Here is a 13,138-nt window from a genome sequence, read left to right as displayed (position 1 = left end):
CCGGATTGGATAATGGATGGATGAATAAATATTAAGGGCCAATGTGTAGAATTTAGTGCCATCTTGTGGTGAACTGATGAATGCAACGACCGAATCAGGACAGATGTTTGGCATTTTGGCTATTATTGGCATCAGCCTTTTTTAATGGTATGGAGAACTTCTCTCATGGCAGCAAGAGTCACGGTGTTCCGGCCCAACTTCTCACCGAGAAAACAAAAGACACCTGGTGATGCCTCTCCCACTGGCTCCATTTTTTGGGTTAGATCGTTCTGTCACGAAATGCGTAGAGGAGGACCAAAAAAGCAGGAGACAAAAATCTAAAGTCTAAAGTATTTCCTTAAAAGAAAACAAAAAAGACCAACAAGGCACTGGAAGAACTCTAAATCTACAAGGATCAAAAGGAAACTAAACAAACACTAGGACTTCACTTTGACAACAGACAATTGACAAATAACAACAAACTGACAAGGACTGAAAGAAAGTGGGGAACTAAATACAGACAAGTTGCTGAAACAACAAGGAACACCTGGACACAACACAGAGAGTAGGTACACTGTAAAAACAAAAATTCAAATTAATAGAAAATTATTCGTGAACCTAACTCAAAAATCATTGACTTGATATTAACACTAATTTTAAATAAGTAAGTAGAACTTTTGGGTTGGAGAACATGCTTAACTTAATGTAACCGAGTCCAGTTAAATTAGATTGAACAAGTTATTGTCCCAGTGTCCTTTGCGGGTTCTTCCAGACATGCGCAGACCTGCACCATTTTGTATGGACGTACATGCGCCTCTCTCAACTCATTGGAAAAACCACGGTGGAATTTAATGGAACCTGTAAACTGGAAGCAGACCTGAACCAGTGTTACTTGGTAAGTAAACTATTTTATGAACCGCCAAGCTGTTGTTGCTCTTGTTGTTGTTGTTGAGGTTTCACGTTAGTGCGCGTCACCGCCATGGGCTTAAGTGGCATAAATACATGATGTACTCAGCAATAATGGCGCCGGACTCCACAAAAGTCACTTTGTCACATACACTGTATGGACAGGCACACAAAAGCTACAGTTAATGTTTTCTCATTGTGAAAAAAATTGCGAAATTCCAATTAACCGTTGGAGTATTCATTTAACTTGATAGCTTGGTTTCTCCAAACTAGGACTGCTCAATGCTTGTCCATCCCTTTAACCCCCAAAAGCCGCACTATTTTGCGACGTGTACGTCGCTGAATTAAACGCTGTTTTAGTTGTAAATCTTTTTGCTTTTCCCTTATTAGAGCAGCGTCGGTTACTCTGGTTGGTTTTGTGTGGGAGATGGGACAGATTGAATCTGACGCTTAAATTTGTCGGCTATTAACAGGCACCTAACATTGTCTGAGCTCGCTGATTTCCTGTATTTCTTGCACAGTAGGGTGAATTGTGGAGCCTCGTCACAAATCAACCAAATGTGCCCACAAAATCTTAGAAAGTGATCAACCAATATCCATCTCCAGATTTATGGAATAGTTTTATCTGTCACCACTTTAAAGTTTCAAAAGTTGCGCTTGAAGGGTTGACAAACAAACACACTATACATTGTAATTTGGGATCTAAAATTCATTCATTGTATTTTGGGGGGGGGTCTGTTGAAAAAAGGATTGCACATCATGTCATGTGTGTCATCTTCCACACCGCTTATCCTGTACAGGGTCACGGGGAGGAGCTGGAGCCTATCCCAGCTGACAATGGGCGAAAGGCAGAGTACACCCTAAACTGGTCGCCAGCCAGTCACGAGGCACACACAGACACAGTCACTGTGGGAACCGATCCCACCCTGCCGGCACACAACTCGGGTAAGTGTACCACTACACCATCAGCGACCTCATGATTGCACATATTGATTAAAAATATGCACCTAAAACAAATGTACTTATTTACTTTGACATTACTTGTGTAGTATAAATCTCAATCTTAAAGCGGAAGTTTACCCATTTTTTTTTCAAGAATATGTTCTATGCAGAGCCACTAGTTGAAACAAGGCATTCTGATTAATTTTGTGTATGTGGAAGATTCATTACCATAGGCCTTTCTCACGTACTTTGCATACCACTCAAGTGTTGGGACCTAATACAGGACACAACGCATATTCTCCTAAATTCGCAAAATGCTACTAAGTTCTTGACTTGTATTTGTTCTCTTTGAAATTTCAGTCACCTAACGTGACAGCAATGTTACGAAAATGTTCAATATTCAGTTACATTTTCAACTGGGGGGGGGGGGAATAAAATGGGCTTTAGATATTGAACCCCCAGTTGCTCCTGATGCTGCGTCATCAGTCGGTAAATGAGGAGACAGTGTGAAGCGCTTTGAGTAGAGAAGCGCGTTACAAGAAACAGCCCATTTACCATTCCCCCCACTAACGGTTATTCTTTGGCACACATTTTCTGTACTGATTTCATTTGGCATGAACAAATGTTCAGCAGATCTGCATGTTAAAGGCAATGAATAAAAATAAAGTGGCAAAAACCTTGAACGCAATTTCCCAAACAACTTCATCTGACCTTCATTACCATACACTAGTAAAGACATTGAAATACAAACACATGTGACGTGCATATTTTCAACGATAGAAAGTCGTTCTTTACAAAGCAAATCAGAGTAAGAAGTGTACAAACCTCCTCCGTGTAGCACAACACGAGGTTGCTTGCAAACTTCGCCCAGCAGTTGAAGATGTTGCTCGTTCTCTTCTTTTATTCCACAAAGTTCCTCCTCGTACTTTGTTGTCGTCATTGCACACAATTCCACACGACAATCGCAACAAATGCGCACTTCTTGGTCGCTGTTTGACGATGAGTCGTGTGCTTTTCTTTGTTAGCGGGCTAAAATAAGATAACTAAACAAAAATAAGATAAAATAAGACAACAAGGCGGAGAAGCATCAACGCGCGCCGAGACTAGTTAATCCGGACACAAAAACCTCATAAATGATAGGTCGTTGTCCTTTAAAGAAGTGATAGGTGTCCTGTGTGGAAGCTGCAGTGGGTTCAGCATTAAATCGGGAGGAAAGATATAGCGGAACGTGTTTTGTTACGAGACGTGCACAGGAGACGTGCTGCGGAAGTCCGTCCTACAGTACACTCCCTGCTGCGATATGATTGGGTGCTGAGAAATTAGGCCCAGGCGGCGAAGCGTGTGTGGAGCACTTTCATCAAGTCACCGACAGATGTCGCCATTGACCTGAAAATTGAACCACGCCATGGTGCATTTTATTAGGAAACACAATTTGATACACTGTTAGTATCCTTTTTTAAAAAGGAAAACACATCTCGTGTTGCTGGTTGTAATAGAATTGTTGAAACATTTGCTGCTGCTTGAATGACATACTTGGATGGGGAGCTGCGAGGCTCCGGTGCCCCAAAGGAGTCCACTATGGACAGCACGACCTGCTGCTGCGTCGCTCCACCCCGAAAGTCCACCCCAGACTAAAAGAGGTCCGCGCCAAACCGGTGGCAGGAGGAGGGGCGCAAAAATAATAAAACTAAATAAATAAAATAAGATAAACTCTCTTGGTAGCAAGATTTTAGCCGCTAACATCCAACATGTCGTAACCAATTCCACTCCCAGCTGACTCTTGTTTACCAATCATATTTCTTCTTCTACTCATAAACGCTGCAATGACAATGTCACTACCATCACTTACAGGCCAATACCAGCTGCTCACAGTACCACCACCCTCACTAGCTCCCCCTGCAGGCCCTCATTATCATTACCACTATCGGACAATTTTCCCATTGAAACCATCACCGGCAGACGCTTCCCTTGCACACACAAACAACGTGGTTTTAACAGTGGTAATCTAGTATATGTTAATACTGCTCATTCGTACCACCATGAGCGCACGTCCAGCACAATAATTAATCTGGCCGTGCTGAACGTGCGCTCCCTTTTAAACAAAACTTTTATCATAAACGACCTGATTTTAAACAATAATTTACATGGTATACTTTTGTCTGAGACATGGCTTGGTACAGATGCTCCAGTTGCTCTCAACGAGGCTTGCCCACCGAATTTTAACTTTTTATTTTCTACAAGGGATGGCAAAAGAGGAGGCGGGACTGCATCAATTTTTATTAATACTCTTTTATCAAAGGAGATCATTTTTAGCAGCTATTTATCGTTTGAACACCATGCCTTTGTTTTTAGCAGTCCCCCTATTCTCTGCATTACCGTCTATAGACCTCCCCATCATTCCACTTCTTTTATTACAGAATTTTCAGAATTCTTATCCATTTTATATTCCAGTTATAACAGGATATTAATAACTGGCGATTTTAATATACACATGGACAACATCTCGGACCCACTATCCAGAGATTTTTCAAACCTTTTAAACTGCTTGGATTTTAAACAGCACGTCTTGCAGCCAACTCACAACAGAGGACACACCCTGGATTTGGTTATAACCTATGGCTTGTCTGCTGGTGTGTCCTCTGTTGTTGACTTGGCAGTGTCAGACCACTACTGTGTCTATTTTAACATCGCCAGTTTTAACCATCTAGCAGTCCCGGTCAGAACAGTGAAGAAACGCTACCTATCTTCTGAGGTGGCAGCAAATTTTATCGAGATCTTAAAAAACACTCCTGCTGACATTTTACCTGCACCCTGTGATCTTATTGTTGACAATTTTAACCTACATCTTAAATCATCATTAGATTCAGTAGCTCCACTTTTAATTAAAACAACAAAAACAAAGACTGTACCCCCGTGGAGAAACAATGCTATCAAAATATCAAAGAGAAAATGCAGGAGTGCAGAGAGGAGGTGGAGAAAAAGTAAACTTACAGTACACTATGAAATTTTATGCGAACAACTGAAATCTTACAATAAAACAGTAAAACTGGCAAGATCTTCCTATTTCTCAAACCTCATTACAGTCAATAAAAACAACCCCAGGGTTCTCTTCTCCACCTTTGAACTTTTAACTAGTTCTGATTTTAATAAGTCCCCACAGAGACCAACAGATGCTCTCTGTGAGGACTTTGCAGACCACTTCAGAAGTAAAATCGATGACATAAGATCCAGTCTTTTAGCCCGTCAAAACACAAGTTTTAATAAACCCGGACAATCATATTTACATGAGGAAACACTGGAAAGTTTTGCCCTGGTTGATGCAAGGACACTTGTTCGAGTTTTCTCCCAGGTAAACCCAACAACCTGCCTTTTGGATCCAATTCCCACATTTCTTTTTAAGACATTTTATGGATTTTTTGAAGAACAAATTTTAAATATAGTCAATTGCTCTCTTCAGACAGGCGTCTTCCCCGCTGCCTTTAAAACGGCGGTGGTGAAGCCCCTTCTGAAGAAGAACGGTTCTGACCCGAGCGTTTTTAATAACTACAGACCCGTATCCAACTTACCGTTTTTAAGTAAGATTTTAGAAAAACTGGTTTTCATCCAGTTGAATCATTTTTTAAATACAAATAATATTTTGGAGAAATATCAATCTTGTTTTAGGATGAACCACAGTACGGAGACTGCTCTTTTAAGGATCTTAAATGATATTAGGTGCACTGCAGACGTGAGAAAACTCACAGTCTTGGTGCTACTGGATCTAAGCGCTGCTTTTGATACAGTAGATCACCAAATTTTATTAAATAGACTTAAAAATCTAGTGGGCATCTCTGGTACTGTTTTTGACTGGTTTTATTCCTATCTCACAGACCGATATTTCTTTGTAAGTATGGATACTTGTTCCTCTAAAACTCATGAAATTAAATGTGGGGTTCCTCAAGGTTCGATTTTAGGCCCCTTACTTTTTAATCTTTATATGCTTCCCCCCGGGGATGTCATCAGGGGACACGGCATCAGCTTTCACAGCTATGCTGATGACACGCAGCTGTATATTGCCGTGTCTCCTGATGACACAGGACCCATTGATACCCTTTTAAATTGCATTTTAGATATCAAGTCATGGATGGCAGATAATTTCCTACAGCTCAATGAGGACAAGACTGAGGTTTTAGTTATCAGTCCCGAAGGTCAGAGAGAGAAGCTTTTACCAAAACTACACATTTTTAATCCCTCACACTGTGTGAAGAACCTTGGCGTCATTTTTGACTCTGAGCTCAGTTTTATTCCTCATATTAAAAATGTAACCAAGATTGGTTTTTATCACCTTAAGAATATTGCCAGAGTCCGCCCGTTTCTCTCTCAGGCTAACACGGAAGTGCTGATGCATGCCTTTATTTCCTGTCGTTTAGATTACTGTAATGCCCTGCTCTCTGGCCTCCCGAAAAAGAGCATTTCACCACTGCAACTACTGCAGAATTCAGCCGCTGGGGTGCTGACGAGAACCAGAGGGCGGGAGCACATTACGCCAGTTTTGAAATTGCTGCATTGGCTCCCTGTGTGTTTCAGGATCGATTTTAAAGTACTTTTATTAGTTTATAAATGTGTTAATGGTCTTGAGCCATCTTATTTATCTGATTTGCTTTTATCATACCAGCCCTCGCGGATCCTGAGGTCCTCTGGCGCCGGCCTTTTATTTATTCCAAGGGTGAGGACCAAAATGCATGGCGAGGCTGCATTCAGCCATTTTGGTCCTCACCTTTGGAATAGCCTGCCAGAGGATGTCAGGTCTGCAGAGACTGTTGATATTTTTAAGAGGAAGCTCAAGACACACCTTTTTAGTTTGGCTTTCAACAACTTTTAAATAATTTATCTTTTCTTTTGATTGAAGATAATTCTATGTTTTGCTTTGAATGTTTTAAAGCACTTTGAGTTGCATTTTTATGTATGAAAAGTGCTATATAAATAAAATGTGATTGATTGATTGATTGATAAAATAAAATAACCTCCAGCACAATAGCATATACTTAAATACATAACAATATACATAGGCAACATATTGTGCATTCTAGTGAATTTTCAGAGTAAAAATTGTTACCACATTACTCAGTGACATTACTCAGTTGTGTGTATGAAAATCATTTTCAACCCCAAAATTTTGTGCTAATGTACATGTTCTTTGTACATAAGTCCATATTTTCCCCATATTTTTGCTAGAGACTTAACTGCTTCAAACAGAGACTGGGGGCTTAGCGGTATGGCTTGAAATACATATCATGGTATTATTTGAATATTTTAGTCCTAACAGTAATGGTGAGTGTAAAAATCACAACGAGAATATTTGTAATTGGGTTATTTATGCCGTTGGCGAGTTCCGGCCGGTGTTAGAACGTGTGCTAAATTGCTTGTGTAGCCCTCGCCTTATTTTTTTGTCTAGATACGTGTTGTTTGTAATACAACATTTCTGTTTATAACTGCTGGATCTCCACCCTTACACGGTTCTAGTCAGGCTTCGGTAAAGAAAAAAGTCTATTGTACACCTAAGCACTTATTTTGCTATTCTCGACTCACTTACCACATTTCAGTTTAGCGATTAGCACAATTAGCGACCCCTCGTTCGCCTCCGCGGTGAAAACGCTACTTGTTAGTGGGTGTTAGAAAGGTTCCGGAGATTGATTTGATATTATGTTTTGTATTTGTGTTATTATTATATTTCGTCATTGTGTCTAACGCTCGCAAGAAGTGCAATACGCGCGAAAGGACTCACACTTCCTTGTTGCGCACCAGAGATTAGTCTGTATCATCATGCTTGCATTTTGAAGACGTGTTGTTGTTGTCGCAGTGTTGGTGTATTTTGCACTGAAAGGTAATAAACTGATGAAACCATAGCTTCACTCCTTGTTTTCTGGCTAACACCCGGGTCCGAAAAGAGCACATTACGTTCGAGCCACATCGCCTATACAGTCAATAAGAAACTATCGAACATTGTGGTCCTTCGAGCCGGATGCTCTCTTTATCCTTGGACAATATGGACTTTGGAGCACGACCGACGCGTGAGACACGTCTCCGACCCGTCTCAACGACTACCGTGTCGAACATATCGAACGCCGGCTGCGAGACATGCGCGTGCGCGAGGCGGAGTGGTCATCTTACGACGAGGGAGCGGCCGAGATGACCCCCTCTTGCCTCACCCCCTCTCCCTATATCGATCAGCACGGGCTGACCTCCCGGAGGTGGACTTGTCCTACGTCGAGCGCAAGAGGTACACTGCGAATCACCAGCTAGCCCACCTGCCGTATATAGAGAGAGAGCCCAGCGACGGAGTACGCATCCCGCGCCGCACGAACGCGCATTGAGTGAAATAATAAGGGACATACACCAAGAGAAGGTGGCGTTACAACAATCACAACACACTGTTCTTGCCGATATAAATGCATTCCGTGAAGTTCAGGCTGACATGAGGAGGCTAACTAACACAGTAATCGACCTCCAGCGAGCTATAACACACTCCGTCGGCCATTATGATCCCCAGTCTGTCTGCATGGTGGATGAGGAGGACTGGCCTGAACCACCGCCATGGCCTGACACAGCAGAGTGTGACACCCGGCCGGCTCCAACAATGACTGACCAAATAGAAAAGCTGATTTCAGAGTTACACCGAATGAAAAGCCAAGCATCAAGTCACTGTGAAGTGTCGCCAGCGAAGGACAGCAGCCAAGTTCTGCACCACCAATCCCAACAGTTAAGCGGTGGGCCCTACCCCCCGCACATGGCTTCCTCATCTCCTGCGCTACAACACCGTGAATGGAGTCTTAGCCTTCCGCCTCCACAGCACCTCCAGCCCCACGCACGAACGCTACCTCAGAGGTTGAAGTACCCAGCTGCTATTACAACACTGCCACAATAGCAATACCAGCCTGTGTGCCAGCCTCCATCAATAGGCTGCAGCTTACGTACCTCAGCGGCCTCCAATCCTCCACCAGCCTGCACACGCACAGCATCTACCTCCCAGATTCCCATCCTATGCAGCAACTAGTACTCCTCAGCAGCTAACGTGCCTGCCAGCTTCCACACAGCAAGCTTCATGGATGCCAAGACAAGGTTGGCAGACTTCAGCTTCACTGCACCGTGATTCAGCTGTTAGGAGTGAACAAACCTAGAAAGGGCCACGCCCCTCCTATCCCCTATTTCAGCCACCGTGATCCATGTGAGTTTGCACGTTTGAGGCACTGGAGAACCTCTTGCCAGAGGACGGGACTCCATCCATCCATTACCTATACCGCTTATCCTCACAAGGGTCGCGGGGCGTGCCGGAGCCTATCCCAGCTGTCTTCGGGCAGTAGGCAGGGGACACGCTGAATTGGTTGCCAGCCAATCGCAGGGCACACAGAGACAAACATCCTCACTCACAATCACACCTAGGGGCAATTTAGAGTGTCCAATCAACTTACCATGCATGTTCTTTGGAATGGGAGGAAACCGGAGTACCCGGAGGAAACCCACGCAGGCACGGGGAGAACATGCAAACTCCACACAGGGAGGCCGGAGCCGAGATCAAACCCACGACCTCTGAACTGTGAGGCGGACTTGCTTACCAGTCGACCACCGTGCCGCCTGAGGACGGGACTGAACTCTTCAATTACCAAATCCTAGTTGACCATCTTGAGTAGAAGAAGCAAAGTTGATAGCAGATTCCTACCTCAACTCACCTATGCCTTACACAGACAATATGTCAGCCCTCAACGAAAAATGTGGTCAGCCACACCAAATAGCCCTTAAGAAAATTGCAAGCGTCCTCGACTCACCTGATGTTCACCGCGGTGACACCTCATCCTTCGAGCGGTTCGCCCTTCACGTACAGTCGTTAGTCGGCCTTCTGAAGAAATTGGGCACTGACGGCGACATCGAACTTCGCTGTGGGTCTCATGTGGTGAGACTGCTCAGCAAACTGCCCCCAGAGCACCGAGCACCATCGGTGCACCTTCAGGCAAGCAGGCAATGTTTCCACTCTGCTTGATTTGGCCCAGTGGCTTAAAAATATGAATCGTGGTGCCAAGACTTTGATGGGCTAGCAGCATCCAGAGGGCACAGGAGAGGCACGCATTCAAGTCAGATAGTCGTCGAGGACGTCGGATTGTTACTGTCCTCCACGGGGCCAAGAGCCCTGAGAACAACGGCGCACAAGTGAATAACTCCAAGAAGAAGAAGGGTAGGAGCAAACCTAACTGCCCTTTCTGTGAAAATGAGGAACACTTCCTCAGTCAGTCTGCCGAAGTAACCAAGCTGAGCAGAGAAGAGCTCGTGGACTGGATAAAGACCAACAAGAGGTGCTGGCGCTGTGCAAGGCACCACCAAGCAGCTCAGTGTGACCTGAAGAAGCCCTGTAACCTGTGCCAAGGAAAACATTTACAGGTCCTTCATGAAGTCAACAACAGACAACATAGACCTTTGAACAGTGCGACCAGTGAAGACAGTCCCCAAGTGAGCCCCACTACTGAGGTCCTATATGTCGATCGCCCACCAGAGGGCAACAGAGTTTTATTGAAAGTCGTGCTTCTTCATCACGGCAACCGCAGCATATCCACCTATGCCGCCCTGGACGACAGATCTGAAAGGACAATGCTGCTCTAAGCAGCTGCCCGAGAGTTTGGCATACGAGGCAAGAGGGAGGCCCTCCCCTTACGAACCATCCGACAGCACATTCAGATGCTCCGTGGTTCTACAGTGTCCTTCCGCATCAAAAACAGTAATATTCCGCTTTCGTCAAACTTTTTTGACAGATTTGTAGTACGGAAGTAAAAAATTGTGATGTCATTTTGTAGTCCATAAGCCCTGCCCCTTTATGGCGCGATATCCGGTTTAAATCCCGCCCCTTTAATGATGTCATTTTGTAGTCTGGAAGTAGAGCCCCTCCCCTAGCCACACCCCTTTGTAGTCCATAAGTCCAACCCCTAACCACGCCCCCATGTAGTCCATAAGTCCCGCCCCTAACCGCGCGCTTTGATGACGTCCTGTTGTAGTCCATAAGCCCCATCCCTGGCCTCGCTTGGTTTCCTGTCCGCCATTTTGGCACTTCCTAGTCCACGCCCCTACGTCATTTATGATTAACGCCCCCTTCTGGCATGACCAAATATGGACATTATGCTTCCGCCACGTTCAAGACATGTTCAGACATGTTTTGAACGGTGATGTCACCCTGGGCAAGTACAGACATGTTTAGGCAGCCGCCAACTTTTCCGGCATGCCCAAATAAGGACTTCCTCTGACATCATGCTTCCGCCTCATTCAAGGCATGTACAAACATGTTTTTAGGCTGCCGCCATCTTTTCCGGCATGCCCAAATATAGATGGATGACCCCATACCTCCGCCTTGTTCAAAGTAACAGAGGCACATGTACAGACATGCTTTTAGGCTGCCGCCATCTTTTCCGGCATGCCCAAATATGGATGGACGAGATCATAATTCCGCCTTGTCCAATGTAACAGAGGCAGATGTAAAGACATGTCCTGGCAGCCGCCATCTTTTCCGGCATGTCCAAATAAGGACATTATGCTTCCGCCTCATTCAAGACATGTACAGACATGTCCTGGCTGCCGCCATCTTTTCCGGTATGACCAAATATGGATGGATGAGATCATACTTCCGCCTATAACATGAAACTCATTGGGCCTGGGGTAGGCTTGTTCACACATGTTTTTAGACCCCTCCCCTCATCTATGGGGCGCTACCATACCCAAGTGTATCTAAACAGAAAGTAAAACAGATCTTCATGAAGGCATGATGATTGAGGGGACGTGTATTTCTATTCATAAAGGCTGTGGATCAAACTCTCATCAAAAATCAAGGATTTATTCGGAAATAAGACAACACCCGCCCACTGAATCATTGACTCAAACCTGGTGTTTTTCCACCCCTGCCGCTGGAATATGGGGTTACACATTTGCATATGAAACAGCAGAACTACACCTGTCAAGTCAAGTGAAGTCAAATTTATTTATCCACCTGTACATCATTTTGCATGCTTGGTTATGTTTTTCTTAAATTGACTGAGAATCGCAACCCTTATTGTTCTACTACACTTTGTTAGGACGTTTCCCATACAATTATGAAGTGCCTACTTGATTGAATTCATCTTAGTGCAATACCACGTAATCTACACATGTGCCTATGAAACACCTGAACTACACTTGTAGACCATTTAGCATGCTTGGTTATGTTTCTTTAATGAGAATAGCAACCCTTATTGTTCTAATACAACATGTTTAGGACGTTTCCCATACAATAGTGAAGTGCCCACCTGATTGAATTCATCTTAGCGTAAGACCACGTCATCTACACATGTACCTATGAAACACCTGAACTACACCTGTGCACCATTGTGCATGCTTGGTTATGTTTTTTAATGGCTGAGAATAGCAACCCTTATTGTTCTAATACAGCTTGTTAGGGCATCTTTCATACAATCATCAGGTTAGTGTACAATTAAGGCAACATTATTGTGAAAAGTCTAAGTGCAGGCCTCAGAAAAAAGAAGGCCTCTTCACAAACCACGACACAAAAATGTAGCCCCCACCTATGCTAGGATGCTGTCTCTGTGTGTTAGGAGCAAAAGCAGTCAGACCATCTTGTGTGCGTGTGGGAGTGTGTGTGTGTGTGTGTGGGGGGGGTATTTGTGTGTGTGTGTGTGCGTGGGCGGGGGTGGGGGTGTGTGTAGGTGTGTGGGGGTGTGTGGGTGTGTGCGGGTGTGTGTGCGTGCGTGTGTGTGTGTGTGTGAATATCCGAATGGAAGGCTAAGGCCGTCGGGAATAAGACGTCGCTTGTCGCACACCACACGCATTTTTTTCATGAATGACGCGTTTTTCAGATGGAACCAACCCTCTTTTGTCACGAACAATGTTGTGTTGAGGCGCCTCGATCACAGTTGATTGGGCACCCATTGTGCTGACATAATCTCCAACCATCTCCTTAACGCTGGTGTAATTGATGTGCTCAGCGCTCTGGTGGGATTGTATGATGCCCTTGACTAACATCATTGTTTTCTCTCCGATTGTTGTAACGTACGCGTAGCTTTTGGGACCTGCTGAGACAAATTCTTGAATACAGGACACGTTCTTGGAGTAACTCCAGAAAGTCATACATTTTTAGACGCGCGTAAGCTGTTGTGAAACACGCGGTGGGGATGTTTGATGTTTTGGATGGAGGGGGTTCTGTTATGTGTGTAGCTGTACTGTATCATCGATATTTTTTCATCGATAAAATGGAAAAATGTGATATTGTACAACCTCGAAAAAAGCATCATGAAAAATTCATTTG

General features: G+C 44.2%; 1 protein-coding gene across 1 annotated transcript in view; it reads right to left on the bottom strand.

Annotated features, from left to right (window-relative positions):
- LOC147136016 (uncharacterized) overlaps window positions 1-3,465 on the bottom strand; it is a 37,235-nt gene extending 33,770 nt beyond the window's left edge. The window contains exons 1-2 of the mRNA XM_086052587.1: window positions 3,361-3,465; window positions 2,653-3,213 (exon numbers count right to left, since the gene is read on the bottom strand). Of these exons, the coding sequence (XP_085908713.1) occupies window positions 2,653-2,767 (115 nt within the window). The 5' untranslated portion in view covers window positions 2,768-3,213; window positions 3,361-3,465. The remainder of the gene's footprint in view (window positions 1-2,652; window positions 3,214-3,360) is intronic.
- Window positions 3,466-13,138: the final 9,673 nt, after the last annotated feature.

The sequence above is a fragment of the Filicampus tigris genome, chromosome 14 (genome assembly GCF_054856515.1).
Source record: "Filicampus tigris isolate MCC_2025a chromosome 14, RoL_Ftig_1.0, whole genome shotgun sequence".
In the NCBI taxonomy this organism is placed as follows: domain Eukaryota; kingdom Metazoa; phylum Chordata; class Actinopteri; order Syngnathiformes; family Syngnathidae; genus Filicampus; species Filicampus tigris.
The sequence above is the reverse complement of the archived record's forward strand: the minus strand, read 5'-3'. Positions and strand labels throughout refer to the sequence as shown.